The sequence below is a fragment of the Danio rerio genome, chromosome 7 (assembly GCF_052040795.2).
Source record: "Danio rerio strain M-AB ecotype USA chromosome 7, GRCz13ab, whole genome shotgun sequence".
Lineage (NCBI taxonomy): Eukaryota > Metazoa > Chordata > Actinopteri > Cypriniformes > Danionidae > Danio > Danio rerio.
The window spans coordinates 20,163,950-20,184,826 of record NC_141027.1 but is presented as its reverse complement, the minus strand read 5'-3'; the positions used below and the strand labels follow the sequence as shown (position 1 = coordinate 20,184,826).

Sequence of the window (20,877 nt, the reverse complement as noted above, 5' to 3'; positions counted from 1 at the left end):
CCTGTGCGAATTGTAGCCTCAGTTTCCTGTTCTTAGTTGACAGGAGTGGCACCCAGTGTGGTCTTCTGCTGCTGAAGCCCATCTGCCGCAAGATTGGTGTGTTCAGAGATGCTCTTTGGCATACCTCTGTTGTAACGAGTGGTTATTGGAGTTACTGTTGCCTTTCTATCACCTTGAACAAGGCATTTGCGCCCACAGAACTGCCGCTCACTGGATATTTTTTCTGTAAACCCTAGAGATGGTTGTGCTTGAAAATCCCAGTAGATCAGCAGTTTCTGAAATACTCAGACAAGCCTGACTGTAACTAAAATCCATGCCACATTCAAAGTCACGCAAAACCTTTCTTCCCCATTCTGATGCTCGGTTTAAACTGCAGTAAATCGTCTTGACCATGTCTACATACCCTAAATGCATTGAGTTTCTTCCATGTGATTAGCTGATTAGAAATTTGCATTACCTAATAAAGTGGCCGGTGAGTGTATATCTTAACAGTGAAATGAAATCACTCATTCTGTGAAATAGAATTTTGGTCATATCACCCACCCCTATGTCATAAACAAAATAATTTCTAATTTTTCAAAACACACCAGAATGAACCTCACATTAAGCCGTAAAATAGCATCCCAAATATTGAATGTCATTGTTTTGACCTTCACATGTTCAATTGCTTTATTTGACACCAAGTCATTGTTCCTCTCTTCTCTCTCACTCTCTTGTGAAGAGATACAGTGTTCTGCAGAGGAACTGCAATGAGGAATTGCTAATTGAAAAGCTTTTAACCACAATCCAAGACAATTTCCCTCGAGTTTATCAGACCGAATGCTTTCAGATCACAGAGGCCTGCAATTTGTCTCAGCGATAATTTGTTTGGTTACCAAAGCTTTAAATGAAATGTATATTCTGTTGTGAATAATATGACATTATTTTACATCCTTAAAAAAATGTGTGTTTGCATAGTTGGTGAAGCAGTGTCACACTATGCTGGAAACAGGCCGTGCCTATTGCCAGAACAGTAAGAGCTTTGTAAATGGCCTGAAGGAGCTGGGACATCACTGTTCTGAGGACCGATCTATGGGGGTGAGTGTATCAACAGACCAATTTTAAATTAGCATCACTTACTGTACACAGAAACACACGCAGGGTTAGTCACTAGGACTAACTGATACTTGAGGTAGTATATGTGTGTATGTGATCACTAATCAAAAGAAGAAGGAAGTGATACAGCATAATTGTATGTTGCAGACCTGTGCTGTCACAGTCATAACTGTATGACAGATTCCTGACTAGTGTGTGAAACGACAACAATTTTCAGTGCCAAATATCAGACGTGAAGATGTTCATGACATTTTGAGGTTTACCTTAGTTTGGAAAGAAATATTTGCCCAAATTAGTAAAGCTAATGTTAATGTGTGCCTAGACATTGTAAAAGATGAAAAGATAGAATAGACTTTAATGTTTTATAAAAAAAAAAAAAAAAAAAATATATATATATATATATATATATATATATATATATATATATATATATATATATATATATATATATTCATGTTATTTGCAATATTTAATAATATTGCTCTGCACCTAGATATACATATATTAATATGTAATATGTGCATATATTAAAATGTTGAAATTCTGTCTGACCCCAAATCTTTCAGCAAAAAAACATTTCCTTGATTGAAAGTAAAATTGGAAAAGAAAACATCCTGAAACCATTGAAAATGATTGAGAGTTAATAAACATCTAATTGAAGCTGCTTCTCTTTATTTCAGGACTGTTTAGAAAAGTTTTCTAAAAAGCTGTCAGCCATTGTTAGTGCTCAAGAGGTGAGTTGAGTTCTTCCTTTCTTTTTACTGTCACTGTTACTATAGTAACCCACTGTAAGTGCCAACAATCTGTTATGGGGATGTATTCCTGTTTTCCCTTTGCTTTTGGCCTGTCTCCCATTCCATGAATTGTGTTTCTCCAAACAGGAGTTGATCGAAACCACGCAGAAGGATGTGAAGTTGAAGCTACAGAATTTTGTTAAAGAGTAAGGCTTTTTTTACTCTTTCCTAAAGGCATTTTAGTTTTCAGTTACATGGCATTCAGGAAAAATTATTATCAATTATGGAATCATTTAATTGCACAAAAAATTCTTTATGGTGGTTAAAGGTTCTTGAGATGATTAAAATGTTCTTCACACTTGGTTAAAACAATCAACCAAGGCTCATTGGAAATATGTAATTAGGGCTACATTTTTGTGAACCGTGAAATATGTTGCTTCTGCGATGCTTCTTTGCAGCTTGTGTTGACATCAAAAAACCCCATATTAATTACTAGAGAAAACAAAACGTCTCAGGAGCTACATTTTTTGGCAGTATTTATTTATTTATTTTTCTTTGCCAATCTGCCAGAGACCGCTGTGTACGCTTTTTCTTATCTCAAATTTCAATCAAATCTCGTGAGTACCATTCGCACCTGCTACTCTCATGTAAATCCACCAGAGGCCGCTGTTAACCAACTGACTGACCAACTGACCCAGACCTCTATCCTCCCCCTTCTTTAAACCCAACCAATAGTATTTTAAAAAGCATTAATTGACCCACTCACCCACAAGGCGAGCTACCGAGCAAACTGACCACATCGGGAAAGTCATTAATAAGGAGATAGGCCGGGAGGTGAATGTGTTGGATTAAAGATCACAGATCCATTTAAGCTGTTTCTGTAATGTTTATTTGGTGCTTCGCAAACAACGGTGAGAAAAAAAACAACCCTTTACCCATCAATAATATGTCACTGTAAATATCATAGTGCAAAAAGGAAGAAAAGTTGTGCGTGTCATACTGAAATATTAGTTTTACCCAGAAACTGTAGGTAAACATATGCTGAAGCACATTTCTGTTAAAAAATAAAGCCCTAGGCATGTATTCCCAATGAGGCTGTGCTATAAAAATGGTTCTTTGAAGAAGGTATTTTAGGGAACAAACAAAAGTTGTTCAATGACATCACTGTAAAAACCTCCATATTTACTTTTAAAGCAATAGTCAACCCCGAAAAATTCAAAAATGTAAGAATAAATGATGAAGTCATTTAAATTTTGGGGTGAACTATCTCTTTAAGAGGGCGCTCTACCAAAAATGTTGGTCTGCAAACATAGTTTAGTAACCTGTTGTAAAATGTAAAATTCAGGGCATTAATGTTTATATTATGTCCTGTATCTCCCTGAAGTGATGTGAAGCGATTTAAGGATGTGCGTAAGGAGTTTGAGCGTAGCAGTGAGAACTTGGAGGCGGCTCTTAGCAGGAACGCTCAGGCACCACGCGGAAAACAGCATGAGGTGGAGGAGGCCAGCAATAACCTGCTGATCGCACGCAGAGCCTTCAGATCAGGAGCCCTGGACTATGTGTTGCAGGTAAAAAACTACAAGGACATATAAAAAAAATGCAATCTTTTAAAAACAACCTTCAGTTTTTAAGAACGAGTCCATTATTGTCTCTACATAAACAGCACAAATTCAGTTTCAAGAGTTCCCACTTAGATATGCTTAGCCTTAATAGCAGGTTTGGCATGCTGTCCCGGGAGAGAACCCTGAGCTCGGAGATACTTGACCCAAGGCTCCCGCCCGGTCAATAAGCATTTAAGGAGATCCGAGATCAGGTAGGTCTCGAGAGCTCCCCCTTAGTAAGGGGAGGAAAAGGAGAAGATAAAATAAAAGATAGAAAAATAAAGATAGAGCAGTAGGGAGAAAACGATCCATTTAAAGCAAGCCAGTCGTGCTCAAACATATCACATGCTCCACTTGAAATTAGTTTGTGAAACTACACTCCGTGAAAACTGTGATGTCGTAAAAGCAGTCATTCCCTTTGATGTATTATTTTAATAAATCGTTCTTAATTGGTGTCATTCTTTTTAGCAAAGCATTTAAGTTGTGATTATCACTGTCACGTTCACGCAATTTGTAACCTTATGCTTATTTATTGTTTTATTGATTTGATAAGTCTGACTTTTGGCTTGTTACTGGGCTTTTATGCAAGCTTGTAATTCTGACTTGGGTTGCATTTTTTATTTGATCTTGTAGTGCTTTGAGTTTAAAAAAAGCTTATCATAAATAAAATGTATTATTATTATTATTTATTAAATCATCTTTTTTTCCCCTTCTTTATCTAGATTAATGTCATTGAGTCTAGGAAGAAAACAGAAATTCTTCAGGCGGTATGTGTCATCATGTAGAAAGATTTTGAGTCATATGAATTGGAACTTGCAGTCACTTATGCTGTTTTTTGCGTGTCAGATGCTTTCTCTAATACAGGCCCAGGCTCTTTTCTTCCAGCAGAGCCATCAGTCACTCGCAGAACTGGAAAACTATCGCAAGGAGCTACATGATGAGGTAAGAAATATATCCATCTATCTATTCATCCATCCATTTATTTGTCTGTTGATCCATCCGTCTGTCCGTCCGTCCGTTCGTCCGTCCGTCCGTCCATCCATCTGTTCATTCACTCACCCGTCCATCCATCCATTTGTCTATCTGTCCTTTTATCCGTCCATCCATTTACCTGCCCATCCATTCATTTATTTGTCTATCTGTCGGTCTATGTCTATCCATCCATATATTCGTTCGTCCATCTGTCTATCTATCCGTCCATGCATCCATCCATCATCCATCTATCCATCCACTCATCTGTATATCCATCTATTTTTGTCTATTGATCCATCTGTCCTTCAATCCATCAATCCATCCAATGCATCTATCTATCTATCTATCTATCTATCTATCTATCTATCTATCTATCTATCTATCTATCTATCTATCTATCTATCTATCTATCTATCTATCTATCTATCTATCTATCTATCTATCTATCTATCTATCTATCTATCTATCTATCTATCTATCTGCCATCTAATGTGATTAGCATGAAGCTATTTGACACATGATTAAAATAGAGGAAGGAAGGAGAGAAAGGGAAAGTGTGAAGTGCACAGTTGGACAAAAGCAGTTGTTGTTTGAAAGAGGAAACTCATTCAAATCATGTTGGGAAGTAAAAAAAACGGTGGAATGTTTGGATTGAAAAAAAAAAAAAAGAGCACAGAAGGTCTAATGACAGGAGTGTGATGGTGCACTCAGAGATCACATGACGGCCCATCATGACAGGAAGTTTTCTGCCAGGGTGAGCAACAACAGGAAACAGAACGCATCACACGTCGGTTTGTGTCTTGGCACATACTTCTCAACACACTGTAGAAACAGCCTGAAAAAAACACTTTTTAAGACCCTAAACAGACACACACACACACACACCAAGCGACTGATCACTAAAATGAACATCCCAAGATCTAAAAAAGTGTTTTATTATATTTCTTTTGACAATTTTCATTAGATCAGATACTGCATGTTTAATGTGTGAAGGTGTTGAAGATTCATATTTTTGTTGCTATGTTTTTGGCATGATGATACTGAGGAACTTGTTTAGTTTTAGACAGGAAACTTACTCACCTTCTACTGGCCTGTGAAACCCACAAAAACCTGCTCACAGCTTCCTGTAAGCGCAGGAAATGGTGAAAAGCTTAGCAAGACAAATGTCAAGAGAGATTGCGAAAGCCTGTAGATAGCAGTGAAGTCCTCTGAAGCGATGTGCAGATTTAAAAGTGGAAACATTAAGGATGTTCTGCATAAATATAGAATTGGTTGGGTTATGAAAACAGTTTGCAAATATAGTGTTATAGAATCAGGGACAAGAGGAAAAAAGCTGTGATAGGAAAGAGAACAGGAAAGCCAGTGAAGATAAGTAAACATGGAGAAGGTGATCTCAATGACCTCTTCTTGAAATAGGTCAGAAAGTTGAGCGAGCGCCAGTGTGTCTTACTTTATTTCTCATTGGGTTAATCCCTGGAAGACACTTGACTCTTTGCTTGCTGTGGTCCAGAAAGCCACTGCAGTGCAGACTCTACAATTAGAGCTGACTAGAAAAGTCACATAATAACTACACACAGCAGTGGGGATTTAGACTGCGCCTCTGTACATGTGTTTATAATTGTACCATACCGTATATACAATTAAACTTCCATTCTGAGAACTAGATAAATGGTCCAAACCTCCGTCTCAAAGTTTCCGTCTTTTTAGTATTTTCTGTCAGCCACACATTCACATTCTGTTCTATGTAATCTATTTCATTTATTAATTACTTGAAATCTGATGGTTTGTGAGGATGTTGTTGAATGCATGCACAATAATCATCAGCACATTCACACAACATCTCATGATGTCATTTGAAATGCTTTCATGGGTATTATCTCTCTCTTTTAGTTGTTAATTGTGAGTAAAATGAGATTTGCAAAGTTTAAAAATATAAATTACCGGCATCAGAAAGAAAAGGTGCTTTGGAAGGTGTAAAAATTAGATTTTTTTTGGGTTGTTTTTGTTTTGTACCAGATAAATGAAAAACTTTTGATCCTTGAAAATAGCATTTTTTGAATGTATATACACTCACTTTATTAAGTACACCTTACTAGTACTCTGTTGGACCTTCTTTTGCTTTCAGCTGCCTTAATTCTTTGTGGCATAGATTCAACAAGGTACTGGAAATATTCCCTCAAAGGTTTTGGTCCATATTAACATGATAGTATCATGCAGTTGCTGCAGATTTGTCAGCTGCACATCCCGTTTCACCTAGAGTGCTTTATTGGATTGAGATCTAGTGACTGTGGAGGCCATTTGAGTACAGTGAACTCATTATCATGTTAAAAAAAAACAGTCTGAGATTATTCGCGTTTTATGATATGGTACGTTATCCTGCTGGAGGTAGCCATCAGAAGATGGGTACACTGTGGTCATAAAGGGATGGACATGGTCAGCAACTATTCTCAGGGAGACTGTGGCGTTGACACGAAGTGTGCCAAAAAAATATCCCCCACACTGTTACACCACCACCACCAGCCTGAACCGTTGATACAAGGCCATGCTTTCCTGTTGTTGATGCCAAATTCTGAGCCTACCATCTGAATGTCGCAACAGAAATCAAGACTCATCAGACCAGGCAACGTTTTTCAAATCTTCTATTGTACAATTTTGGTGAGCCTGTGCCAATTGTAGCGTCAGTTTCTTGGTCTTAGCTGACAGGAGTGGCACCCGGTGTGGTCTGTGGTCCATTTGCCTCAAATGTGGTCCAGTTGCCTCAAGGTTGGACGTGTTGTGCGTTCAGGGATGCTCTTCAGCATACCTCGGCCATTTCCCTCTGACATCAGCAAGGCATTTGCACCCACAGAACTGCGACTCACTGGATATCTTCTCTTTTTCTGACCGTTCTCTATAAACTATAGAGATGGTTGTGTGTGAAAATTCCAGTAGATCAGCAGTTTCTGGAATACTCAGATCATCCCGTCTAGCACCAACAACCATGCCACGTTTAAAGTCACTTAAATCACCTTTCTTCCCCATTCTGATACTTGGTCTAAACTGCAGCAGATCGACTTGAACATGTCTGCATGCCTAAATGCATTGAGTTGCAGCCATGTGATTGGCTGATTTGTAATTTGGTTAACGAGCAGTTGGACAGGTGTACCTAATAAAGTATATAAACGTATACACCTTTGTGTATAAAAATAATAAAACCTATGGCATTCTGTCTTGTGTTAAAAAATAAAAGTTTATTATAATACATTTATTTACGCACTTTCCTATATTACACTTATTTAACTTAGTTAATTCATTGTTTAGATTATTAGATTTATTCGTTTATTTCTTACATTGAAAATATCAGTGACTGAGATTTTTGCTTGTCACTTTTTATTATCAAAAACATGTTATGTGAGAGAAATATCACTTGCATTTGTTTGTGCGACTGTAAGAGAATAAAAACATTGGCTCATGAAACTTTGAGACAGTTTAACAACTGCAGTGTAAAATGTGTAAATTATTATTATTTTTTTTTTTGCAGAATGCTCAACTAGTCCTGAATTCTGCAAGAGACAAAAGGGACATGGAGCAGAGACATGGTGCTGTCAAGAAGAAGGTAGCAATACTCCCTCTATCACACACAGGCACACTCTCACATACACTTGTACAGCTATCTTGATGAGGACTTCAGATAGCCCTGATGGTTTTTATACAATTCATACTGTATGTCCTGTATTAAACACTGCACTTAAGTATTCAAACTGTACATTTTATTCACCTACCCCTACACTCAACCCTCACAGCAACAATCTTTGTTTTTACATTTTCAAAATACTCCGTTCTGTGAGATTTCCTCATGGGGACCACAAAAATGTCCCAACATGGTCAAAATGTACTGGTTTTGCTATACTTGTGAAGACATTTGGTATACAGGACAATACTAAGCTCATACACTTACATTTTATCTGAAGAATGATATATATATATTTTTGTTTGTCTTCAGGATGTTTCGTATGATGACTCCATTATGGACTTCAGCCCAGATGCTCCCAATGGCATTGCAATGGAAGGTTACCTGTACAAGAGAGCCAGCAATGCTTTCAAAACATGGAGCAGGTAGAGCACTGATACATTTAATGCTAGGAATGTTAATGCTATGTAAATACTAAAATCAGTCAGTGTTATAACATGACTACAACATATTAGATATGATAGAGACTTGCTAATTTATGCTAGCAACATTGTAAAAATGTTGCAACCTCACATGAAAAACACTATAGTAATTTATAGTTAATACAATAGTGTTTTTGATCCATATCAGTGAAGCAATTAAATGTGGTAATTATTTTGTTGCCAGGGTAATGCAACAATTACAATACTATAAACAATACTATAGTAAGTATAGTTATATTGTACTACAACCAATCACCGTTTGCTGTAGTCTAAACTTAAGTATATAACAGTATTTGTTACATTTTATCAGCTACTATAGTTAATACTACAGTATGCTGAAGCAGATATAAACAGTATAATACACTTTACTAAAGTATGGTTCAAAAACACTACAGTATGTACTACATATTTCTATAGTATTTGTTAATGTGGAACACATTAGTTACATACTGAAACATTCTAGAAATATGCTACCAACCTTTTATATGTTAATACACCTTAGCCATGTATTGAAATGTTGTCTTCGACATGCTAATTTATTCTATCCATGTGTTAAACATGTTAGGTTTGAAAGCAACATGCTAATTGATGCTAGCATAGTGTTAAAAGCAACAAATTAGATGAGCTAGCAAAATACGATAGCTGTATGCTAAGTGTTTACATGGACACCAATAATCTGATGTTGATACGATTAAGACAGTATTCTGATTAAGAGTCTACCATGCAAACAGCAATTTTCGATTAATTTTATCCGATTAAGGTCATGATCGAACCAAACAGAAATGGGATTAAGACGTGGAGTATGGCGGTTTTAGTCACTATTGAAGTGCAGTACAGACATGTAAACACCGCAATCAAACTATTACTATCATGTAGGATTTTCACCACATTTGGTGACAGGATGGTCTGTAGACACATGGCTGTTTGACACTATTGTCTGCATCTAGCGAGTGAGTGAAGGACCACAGACACCTTCATCATGAAATACAGATTTTTTCTCCCCCATACGGCATGCAATATTAAATTCGATTAAAACAACACTCTTCCTTTGGGTGTTTCATTTTTAATGTCAACTTTAACTGCAGTGTGGCACTTTCACTTTCATTCAGGAACATTTTATTCATGCCACTGTGACAAAAGAGATATTGGATGCGAGTATGAACTGCTGGATGAGTGTTGTTTTAATGGAATTTAATACCGCATGCCGTATGGGGGAAAAAACCTTCGCAATTTATGATGCAGGTGTCTGTGTCCTTCACTGACTCGGTAGGTGCAGAGAATATTGTCAAAGAGTCATGTGTGTACAAAATAGCCTGTCGCAAAATGCGGTGAAAAGTCCTACATGACGGTAATAGTTTAAGGTGTTTACATGTCTGTACTGCACTTTAATACTACGACTAAAATCAGCATACTCCACATGTCTTAATTCTATTTCTGTTTAGTTTGATTAACCGATTAAATGAATCAAAATTCACTATTTACACAGTAGACTCTTAATCAGAGTATTGTCTCAATCGCATTCAAACCAAATTATTGGTGTCCATGTAAACATACTAAGTGTTATCAATGTAGCAATGTTCTTTCTTTCTTTCTTTCTTTCTTTCTTTCGTTTAGGTTACAAAGCTTTAAAACTTTTTTTACACTTTAACCCGACATAAAAGTCCCTTAACAATCCTTACAACCTATTTTTTAAAATAGTTTTAGCTTCCTTTATCTGCTAATTATATTGTTTTATATGGAAGTTGTTTCAGGAGCAAGTTAAAATTGTTATTTTTAACCGTATTGCCACAAATTGTAAAGTGTACATTTGTACGTTTGTACGTGCCAAATATAATTTCAATAAATATTATTTTAACATCAAATAATTTTTTTCACTTGTATTACAAGCAGACCTATTCCAAAGCAGTTTTCTTAGCTTTTTACCCGTTTTTATTTTGCACATGTGTCTATGAGAGAGTGTTCATTTCAAAGCTATATGTTATGAATTACAATCAAGTGTGTGATTGCATTATTGATGCCTTACATGGCCCTGAAATATATGTCTGTGTGTGTGTGTGTGGAATACTTTCCACTTTTGGAAATCCTGTTTGAAATGATCATATATCATAAATGATCATATCAAATAGAACATTTTTAAGCTTAAGGTGGTTTATGCATGAAAGACATTTATTAAAGTAATGATCATGCTCAACATGTTTATATATTGGTCTGCGAATGAAGTTTCAAATGAAGAAATGCAGTGCTGTCTATCTGCAGTTTACATAAAAAAAGTGATTTGGGACACACAGTTCATTAAGTTTATTTAAATTATTATTATTAATATTATTATTATTAATATTATTATTATTATTATTATTATTATTATTATTATTATTATTATTTTAGAATTGCTTAAAATGCAAACACACACACTTTCTAAACCAAAGTTACACCTACGTGTGTGTTTATTTTACAGGCGCTGGTTCTCCATTCAGAAGAACCAGTTGGTTTACCAAAAGAAACACAATGTAAGTATTGGATTGTACCATTTCCCAATGCCAGTAATGCTACTGTACATTGCTTCACACCCATAAACCGATACACAAAAAACCCACAAACCACTGGTAAAATATTGGGAATTGGAGCTTAGAATGTTTAATCTTTTGTTCTCCTTTTTGGGTGACCATAGAGATACACACATCTCTCATGGCGGCTGCCTTTTATTTACTTCAGTTTTTCTGTAACAGGAGCAGATCACTGTAGTTGTGGAGGACTTGCGTTTGTGCACAGTGAAGCCCTGCAGTGAACAAGACAGACGCTTTTGCTTTGAGGTCGTTTCTCCCTCCAAGTGAGTCTCTCTATTTGTGTGTGTGTGTGTGTGTGTGTGTGTGTGTGTTTGTGTGTGGGTGCGTGTATCTGTGTACTAAACAGACAGAACTGCCATGTATTTTTAGCCATGCAATGTTTTTCTATATTTTGCAGTGTTAGTGTTTTTGCTATGGTTTAACTGAAACAACACTGTAAACATGTTATTCTGCACATAAGCATGTTTGTACATATCCCAGTCAAAGTCCAAATGACAGCGTGTGTCTTTGTGCTTTGTGCAGGAGCTGTTTATTACAGGCTGATTCAGAGCGACAGCAGCAGAGCTGGATCAGCGCGGTCCAGAACAGCATCGCCTCAGCATTCCAGGAGAGAAGAGATGATAATCATAGCTCTGTACGTCTCAAACGCACGTGCACACACACACACACTCAAAATCTAACTGTAGACATATGGTAGACTTATATTTATAAATAAAGATATTATATAAAATACTACATTGCTTTTAAGTAAAATACATTTCTTTTACTTTAGCCTATGTACATATAAGTTTAATACATGTTGCTATTACATAGTCACTCGACTGTCACATGTGTCACCAAAGTACCTCGATAGCGCTCGGAGATCAGACGACTGATTCAGCCGGTGCAGCATCTAAAGAGCGACTTTACGAGCTCTGATGACGACACTGATGAGTGTTTTGTTATATATTTAATTTATAATTCTCTTATTGTTTAAAAATGAACTATAGTTTGTGGAGGCTGTATTCTGTTTTATTTATACTGTAAATATTTTGTTGTTATTGCAATAAATAAACAAATGAATAAATGATCACGCCTTGTGATCGGTCATCATTACAGCAGCAACTTTGAGCCCCGAAGTGTCCGGCTTGACAGCTCCATTTTCAACTCTGCCCCCACCTGCGTTTTGCTAATCTCGTTGATTGTCGGCTGTAGATGTGCTTCATGTCGAAGGCACCTTTTGTTTGCAAATGTGTGGGGCGTTTGAGTAGTTGCTGTCATGTGATGTGCGTTTGACTGGATGGACTGTACCTTGCGTTCGCTTCTACAGATTACAAGATTCAATTAAATGTTGTGAGTCAGACTTTTAAAATGTAAATACTGTCACTGTCAGCTTGACTAAGTGTATTTAGCATTGAACTCCATTGTGTTATAAATGGGATTATTTATGTTTTACTACAATAAGTTCATTATAAAATGTTAAATATGACACTGGATTAGTTAATATGATTTAAAACAACATTTTCTAGTTTAAAAAATATATATATTATTGAATGAATTAGCAAATTCTCCTTGGCAAATTTATTGTAATGCGGTTTGCTATATATTCAGTGCACTGCCCTCAGTCTAGTTTGGTTTTTGGCCCTTTATAAGAAAAACTTTGGTCACATCTGGTCTATAGCCATCGATGATTGGCTCCTCTGCTAGTAAGTGGGGCTTCATTTGCCATATAAAGCGTTCCACTTTTCCTCATTCAAAACTATACCAGTGACCTGTCGTGTGTATTCTATAGTCTTTGATTGAGTGCTGTTGGATAGTTTTAATTAATTAATTAATTAATTTTGCATTAACTAATCTTCAAATAACTCCAAGATGTAAAAGATATACTGAGCGTGATGCACTGACATGCAGAATTATTGCTGTTATTTCAATAGAGGACATGAATTTGAGTGTTATAAGAAGGATGTGTGTGTGTGTGTGTTTACCAGAGAGATCGCTGTAGCTCAGTGTCTGTTGGGAGTGTGCGTTTGAGTGGAGGAGAGCCGGAGGCATGTGTTCGAGAGGCTCTGGAGGAGGTGCAGGCCATTTCAGGCAACAGCCAGTGCTGCGACTGCGGGGAGCCTGGACCTGACTGGGCATCCATCAATCTGGGCATCACACTGTGCATTACCTGCTCGGGCATTCACAGGTAACACACATACACACACAATTATTAATCAGTTAGCCACTATATGCAAATCACTTTCGATTATTATAAAGGTACTAGAGTACAAATATTCGATATATACAGTAGTCGATATTTGAACAACCTTTGTTGTTCTAGGACAATTTTGAAAAACAATCTTTGATTCACTTTTAATGTTGACTACTGTATTGTGAAAACTGAACCATAGGTACTTCTGGGTTTATTCGTCATGAAAATAAAGTTATGCTTGGTATTTTAATGGGATTGTTCGCCCAAAAATTAAAATTTACTCAAGATCAGTGTTGGGTATGTTACTTTTAAAAAGTAATAGATTACAAATTCCTGACTACTACTGGAAAATTGTAATCTGTAATCTACATTACTAATTACTTCATGGAAAAAGTAATCAGATTACTAATTACTTTACTTTAAAGTTACTTTTAAAACATATAAAACATACCTATACAAAATACAAAATAAACTGCAGCTCTTTCACTGAAAAATGTTACAGTGGGTTGATCACAGCTGCTTGACACAGGCCTATTCAACAGACTTAAAGAGTTTGCCAAAACTTAAAATTCTCTCATCATTTACTTTTTCCAATCCATTTTTGTCTTTTTTAATACTAAAAAGAAAGACATTTTGAAGAAAACTGGATACCTGTAACCACTGACATCCATAGCATGCAATATCACTGCAGTGTTTGAGTGTTCTGTGTTTGTCTGAGGTAATTAGTCTACCTAAATGTATATATTCCATACAAAGTATGAAGCTGATTGGTCAGTTCTTTTCACATAACTCACGGTTTTCAACTGGGTGCACCTGGGAAATGCATGTGCGCAATATGTGTGCGCAAAAGACGCGATATATAAGCGGCCCCATAAGCAGCTACACTTCTCTTCACATTCAGAAAATATTTTAAATCCCGATCCTGCACAAATATCCAATTTAGCTTGTTTAGGCTGAGGGACCACCATGTTTTTGGGCGCTAAAGTCTTCCTTGGTGACAATTGTTGTCATAGAAAGCTTTCTGTTCAAGTGCTTGAAGAAGTTGCTGGTTGAGTTAAAAGCAGTCGAAAGTTCTTTAGAGACTAAAAAAAGACAAAGCAATATTTTTTGTTTGTACGTTTATTGAAATCAAAGTAATATCTGTATTTCCAAGAAGCAAGCACTCTTTTCAGCAACCATTTGAGCTCGCGTTTAACAGCAATTTAAAAGCGCATCCTCACTAACTGACGTTGCAGTGGAAAACTTGATTTAGAAGCATTTTTTTCTTTTGAAAACTACATTTGTTTTGTAAGTAACTAAATCACACTGACTTTAGTAATTTTAATGAAATTACATTAATTTAAAATGTAATTCATTACATTAGTATGTTCCCCAAAAATGTATTTAGAATACAGTAACGCATTACTGTGGATGTACAGTACTCTCCCTCAAGAGTTTTCTTTTTCTGTTAAACACAAAAGAACATATTTTTTAAAAAGTTAGAAAACTTTTACTATTGACCTCCATAGTAAGTAATGTAATGTAGTGTAGCAATGTTGGATGTACCAACAAAATCAAAAAGAGTTCAGTACAATGTGCAGCAGCCTGTCTCAAAATGCCAGCATTAAGACTTTGAAAGGGTCATAGGAAGTCAACGACAGGTGATTCCCATAATTGTCTAAAAGGAGGAGCCAACGCTCAATTATAAAGAGGAAACTTCAGTAACTTCATAGGATGTCACAGTGATCAAAACACTTTTTCTGCCAGACTATTTTCTCTTTGTGTTGTTAATTGTAGTTAGATGCCTTTTAATATTTGATGTTGTCCTGTGAGGTGATTAATGACATTTCATTGGATACATTCTTTCAAATATTTCACATATTGTTCATTCTTTCATTAATTTTCCTTCAGCTTACTCCCTTTTTTATCAGGGTTCGCCACAGCAGAATATACTGCCAAATATTCCAACATATGTTTTACACAGAGGAAGCCCTTCCAGCTCCAATCCAGTACTGGGAAACTCCCATACACTCTCATATTGACACACACACTACGACCGATTTAGTTAATCCAATTTACCTATACTACATGTCTTTAAACTGTGGGGGAAACCGGAGCACCCGGAGGAAACCCACGCAACATGCAAAGTCCACACTGAAATCCCATCTGGCCCAGCCGGGACTCAAAACAGAGGTCTTCTTGCTGTGAGGCAACAGTGCTAAACATTGCTGGCTGCCCACATATTGTTTGCAAATGTTTTTCTTAAAATTCACAAAAAGCACCAAAGGGCACAGAAACAGGTGGATATAATAAAACACATGCTCTTTTGTATTTGCAGGAGTTTAGGTGTCCACTTCTCGAAGGTACGATCCCTTACACTGGACTCATGGGAGCCAGAGCTCGTCAAAGTAAGCACACACATAACACCATGCTTATATATTCATGAAAGTATGTGGATACTATTGTAAAATGATTGCAATGAGAATATTTTTACAAGTGCTCTGCGTTTCATCACTTCAGTCAAGTCATTTTTATTTCTTCATGCAGTCCATTGCTGTAATCAAATTTATCTTTGAGGCCATTCACACAGAGAGCGCCTTTGTGTCTAAAAACCACAACGTGCATGCACTAAGGAAGGGTTTTTACAAAGCCTCCTCTGCCATGTTAACATCAAATACAACTTGCTACTGTAAACAGAAGCTTGCGGGCTTGGATAAAGATGCTTGGCTCACCTTCAAGTTCTTCTGATCGGTCAACTGCTTTTAAAGGTCCCATGAAGTGTTTTGATTGTGCGTTTTTATTTAGTGTTTGACATAACCCCAACTCAAACATAAAGAGGGTATGGGACATAGAGTAGCTCCTCCCCTTTTAAAAAAAACAGCCAGTAGCGTTTAGTTTTCATCACAGCTCTGCAAGTGAGAGTGGTTGGGCTCAAATGCATCCAATGAAAAGCAAATAGGAAGGGACGGAACAAGCCTGATACTAGAGAGCATTTGATTGGTCAAGATTTGATGAGAAACGGAAGTATGAAGTGACAAAAAAAAAAAAAAGATCCGTTTAGGTGAAGTGACGAACTGTAAGCTTTGGATGTTCTAAATGCAAGTTTTGCCTCTTTTTGAAGCACACTAGCTCATAGATATGCTTAAAACTGACAATACTCTCTTAAAAAAGGTTATTTTAATTTCACGGGACCTTTAAGTTCTTTTAACTTGACAGAGCGTCTTAAAAATCAGATGTTGATTTTGGCCAGCCCAGTTACTAGACATGAACACTATTGAGCATGTCTGTGGTAAGATGAAGGAGGAGGCATTGAAGATGAATCCAAAGAATCTTGATGAACTCTGCGATCCTGCAAGAACGCTTTCTTTGCCATTCCAAATGACTTTATTAATAAGGTATTTGACTCATTGCAGAGATGTATGGATGCAGTCAAGCTCATGGGAGTCAAACACAATTCATACTCAAATCCATTTAGGCAGAAGTGACAAACTGTAAGCTTTGGATGTTCTAAATGCAAATGTTGTCACTTTTTGAAGCACACTAGCTCGTAGATATGCTTAAAACTGACAATACTCTTGTTAACTCTTGTTGGCGTTTACATTTAAAACAATGGAAAATAGTGCAGAGTTATAGAAATAAAAATGCAAACTGTGTGAATCAGCCACATCACGGCTACCCTGATAACATCAGACATATTTTTAAATCAACATGGTTATGACTAAAATGACATCAGTACCTCCATGGTAGCCATTGCATGACCTGAAAAACAAGCTGCTGTAAGGACAGCAGAGATAATGAAACTGCTTATGTGTTTAAATGTCATCTGTTGAGTGAGATCACATCAGTTGCTCACTTTAGTGCCAAAACCCTAACAATATCGTGTACTGTATATGTGCTGAGAAATTTAGATAGTGTATTGTGTACGTGTTTGAGATTTGGGAAAAGAAATTCTGTGAAGATTTTCCTAATACTGTATGTCTGATCACAACATACTAAACAAAAGACGTGCACTGGAAAAGCTTCCCACGTTAAAAGAAGCTGCCACACCTGCCTATAACAGGATGTCTGCTGGGTCTTAAAAAGTCTTAAATTCACGGAAATATTGTGTTTTAGGTCTTAAATAATTTTAAACAGGTCTTAATTTAAAAATAAAACAATATAAAAGTAGTCAGTGGGGCCGACATTGATCTAATCACCAACAATACATCATAATAAAATCTTATTTTTTTATATTTAAGTTTTTTATTGCAAATAAATACAATTCACAACAGCTGTTAGACATTTTTTTTAGCAAAACCCCCCAAATTAAATTTGAATCTAAAACAATTATGCTTGCATGTATGCTTAAGGAGGATGCTAAGAACTTCCCGTCAGCATCTGATGCGTATAAACAGTCACATTTGAACAGCTTTGGGACGAGTTTTAATTTTATTTTACTTTCTTTTAACATCTTTAAACTAATACTGCTGTCGATCAGCATCACCTCCTGGACTGATTATTGAAAAAATGCAATCTAATGGGATTGAAAACAACTGCTGTGAGGAATGTTTCCCTCATTGTCAGATGGCATCTTGTGCCATTTAAATGAACCCTCGTCATCGCTAAAGTGATACTTTTCTCTTTCTTCTAAACATATATCCAACCAAAACAATTGTAATTCACCAAAATGGTTGACGCACACGCGTAGCCTACTGTACTGTCCCACTAAAAGGTCATGAACACTGACACTGTGTTTCAGCATCTGATCCGATGGCAGATGCTTAATTAAAAGAGCGTTTTACTTACACTTGAACCACATCTGACATGAGGCATAACGGCTTTAAAACCTTTCTTTTTTTTTTTTTAATTAAAGTTTAAGTCGACATCCAGTTGAGAAACGCTGCTCTCGCTGATGACAGTTTTTAACAGAAGTTCTAAGCAGCCTACCGGAAGGCTCTGGTCACTATGGCGCCCTCCATGCACTAATGAAGAAAAAGGTCTATACATCTAAAATTGATCTCTTTTGACTTGATGAAACCTGCAGAAACCTGAAGTCAATGGTTCCAGGTTTTCAGTTTTCATCAAAAGATCTTATAGTGATCTTCTTATAGTGTAGAAACTCATTAAGGTTTGAAACCACTTAAATGTTGTAAACAGTGTGTAAATTTTCATCTGTTTTTGTTTACTTGTCATATTTTTCTCCTTCCCTGACAATGTTTCTCATCACTTTCTTCAGCTCATGTGTGAATTAGGAAACACAGCAATTAACAAGATCTATGAGGCGCGTATTGAAGAGATCACAATCAAGAAGCCTCACCCCTCTAGTCCCAGGTATAGTAGGTGCAGTGAGGCTTTTAATTAGCAGACTTACTTTGAATCAATGAAACTCTTTAATAATGGGATCTCTCTCTATGACTGATGTTTTCTCAGGCAAGATAAGGAGTCGTGGATTCGCTCTAAATATGTAGAGAAAAAATTCATCCACAAGCTCCCAGAGACTGGTCGAGGGCAGATTCTGCGGCGCTCCAGTGCCCGACGAAACCGATCCACCACAGAGGACAAACCCTGCACACGTCCTGCCCTTAAACCCAAACCCGGCAGGGTCACACTGCCACGACTCACCGGTACACACGAACACTGTTTGATTTCAAAGATTTCATAAACTGAAATGAAATAGTTATTGTAAAATACAAAACTGAATGTAACTACATTAAAATAGTAAAATATTAACTGAACATTGGGTAATCTGACCTGTGTGGAGGCAGACGTCCCACATGCAGATGGCAAAGACATGCCAGTAAAGTTACTGATAAAAAAAAGATGGACGGGTATTAATTAAACCCAAGACATCTCAGACAACACAAACACAAACATGCATACAGCTTGCTAACATTTGTTCCATGCATTTAATATATTGCCAAAAATGGACAAGATCATAATCAATTATACAAACACAGATATATTCTATATATTATTTTGTTTTCATTATTAATTAATGTAGTTAAATACAATTTCATGTAATACAATAAAATGTCATAAAATTCCAATTTCTACAAGCAAAATATAGTGGAAAAATAATTCATTTTAATTAATTGTTGGAACCAATACAGCAGCACTACTCTGTGTGTCTGTTCTCAAATGTCTGCTGTAAGTTATGAAAGATGTAAATGATATGTTGGATTTCCAACTGATTTACTAACCTTGATTAAACTAAATCATTTATTAAAATATGTATAGAAAAGAACTAAACCAGGGTGTCAGCAGGTCTTAAAAAGTCTTAAATCCCAAAAACAGAAATTTTGGCATAATAAAGTTTTAAATTTATTGAAATATTGTGTTGTAGGTCTTAAATCTTTGTAAACAGGTCTTAATTTCCCTTTTTTATGTACAGCTACTCAATCTGGCCATCAACACCCATACAATCACCAACAATCCCAATCTCAATAAAACTTTTTATTTAATGTCATGTTTAATGCCATTTTTTAAACTCCATTTACCATAATTGTTTATTTATTTTTCTCATAATAATATTTGTTAAAATGTTCCCTATTACTGCTGAGGACACTGACCTGGACAGACTGTTGTGCATACATTTAGTTTATTATAGTTTTTTAAACTTTTAAAACATTTGTCCTTTTTTTTTTTTTTTTTTTTAAAGAAAGTTTTTGTTGAAAAAAAGTGTATGTCAACAATTAGTGATCGTTTGTTTTGACACAATTTTATTTTTTTGCTATGTAATATTTTAATTTGTTGTTATTGAATTGTCTTTGAATTATTAAATGTATTAAATTATATGTTTTTGATAGGGCAAAAATCCTTCTGGACCATTTGGAAAAACTCCTTAGCGTTTAGCCCTGTATGAGTCTAAAATCTAATTCATAATGGTCTTAAAAATGTCCTAAAAAGTCTTAAATTTCACTTAGTGAAGCCTACAGAAACCCTGTAAACTGAAAAATACAGATCACTTCCAGTCAAAGATGGGCTTTCTCAACACAAGTCTCATTTGGTCACAAATGGCTGCATTTTCATTTATTATTAATGGTAATATTAATGTTGTGAAATTTTATTACAATTTAAAATATTGCATTAGTAAAATAAATTTGGTAAGCAATAAAATAAATAAATAAATAAATAGAAAAGAATAGCCCCCCTTTGAATTATTATTATTTTTTAAATATTTCCCAGATAATGTTTACCAGAGCAAGGAAATTTTCAATGTATGTCTGATAATATTTTTTTCTTCTGGTGAAAGTCTTATTTATTTTATTTCAGCTAGAATAAAAGCAGTTTTTAATTTTATAATAAACATTTTTAAGGTCAAATTTATCAGCCCCTTTAAGCTATATCATTATACAATAATTTCCCTAATTACCCTAACCTGCCTAGTTAACCTAGTTAAGCCTTTAAATGTCACTTTAAGCTGTATAGAAGTGTCTTGAAAAACATCTAGTCAAATATTATTTACTGTCATCATGACAAAGATAAAATAAATCAGTTATTAGAAATGAGTTATTAAAACTATTATGCTTAGAAATGTTTTGAAACAATCTTCTCTGTTAGACAGAAATTGAGGGGAAAATACATATATATATATATATATATATATATATATATATATATATATATAT

The 20,877-nt window shown here is 35.8% G+C and overlaps 1 protein-coding gene across 9 annotated transcripts in view; it reads left to right on the top strand.

Annotated features, from left to right (window-relative positions):
- Positions 1-20,877, top strand: part of acap1 (ArfGAP with coiled-coil, ankyrin repeat and PH domains 1) — a 99,572-nt gene that overhangs the window by 66,748 nt on the left and 11,947 nt on the right. For all 9 annotated transcript variants that reach the window (XR_015494830.1, XR_015494831.1, XR_015494832.1 and 6 more), the window contains 15 exons: positions 958-1,077; positions 1,776-1,829; positions 1,977-2,035; positions 3,214-3,397; positions 4,153-4,197; positions 4,277-4,372; positions 7,923-7,997; positions 8,385-8,497; positions 11,010-11,061; positions 11,281-11,381; positions 11,641-11,752; positions 13,086-13,285; positions 15,609-15,678; positions 18,486-18,580; positions 18,680-18,873. Coding sequence is in view for 6 of the 9 variants with exons in the window: in XM_087259643.1 (XP_087115769.1) it covers positions 958-1,077; positions 1,776-1,829; positions 1,977-2,035; positions 3,214-3,397; positions 4,153-4,197; positions 4,277-4,372; positions 7,923-7,997; positions 8,385-8,497; positions 11,010-11,061; positions 11,281-11,381; positions 11,641-11,752; positions 13,086-13,285; positions 15,609-15,678; positions 18,486-18,580; positions 18,680-18,873 (1,570 nt within the window). In the remaining 3 variants the exon portion in view is untranslated. The remainder of the gene's footprint in view (positions 1-957; positions 1,078-1,775; positions 1,830-1,976; positions 2,036-3,213; positions 3,398-4,152; positions 4,198-4,276; positions 4,373-7,922; positions 7,998-8,384; positions 8,498-11,009; positions 11,062-11,280; positions 11,382-11,640; positions 11,753-13,085; positions 13,286-15,608; positions 15,679-18,485; positions 18,581-18,679; positions 18,874-20,877) is intronic.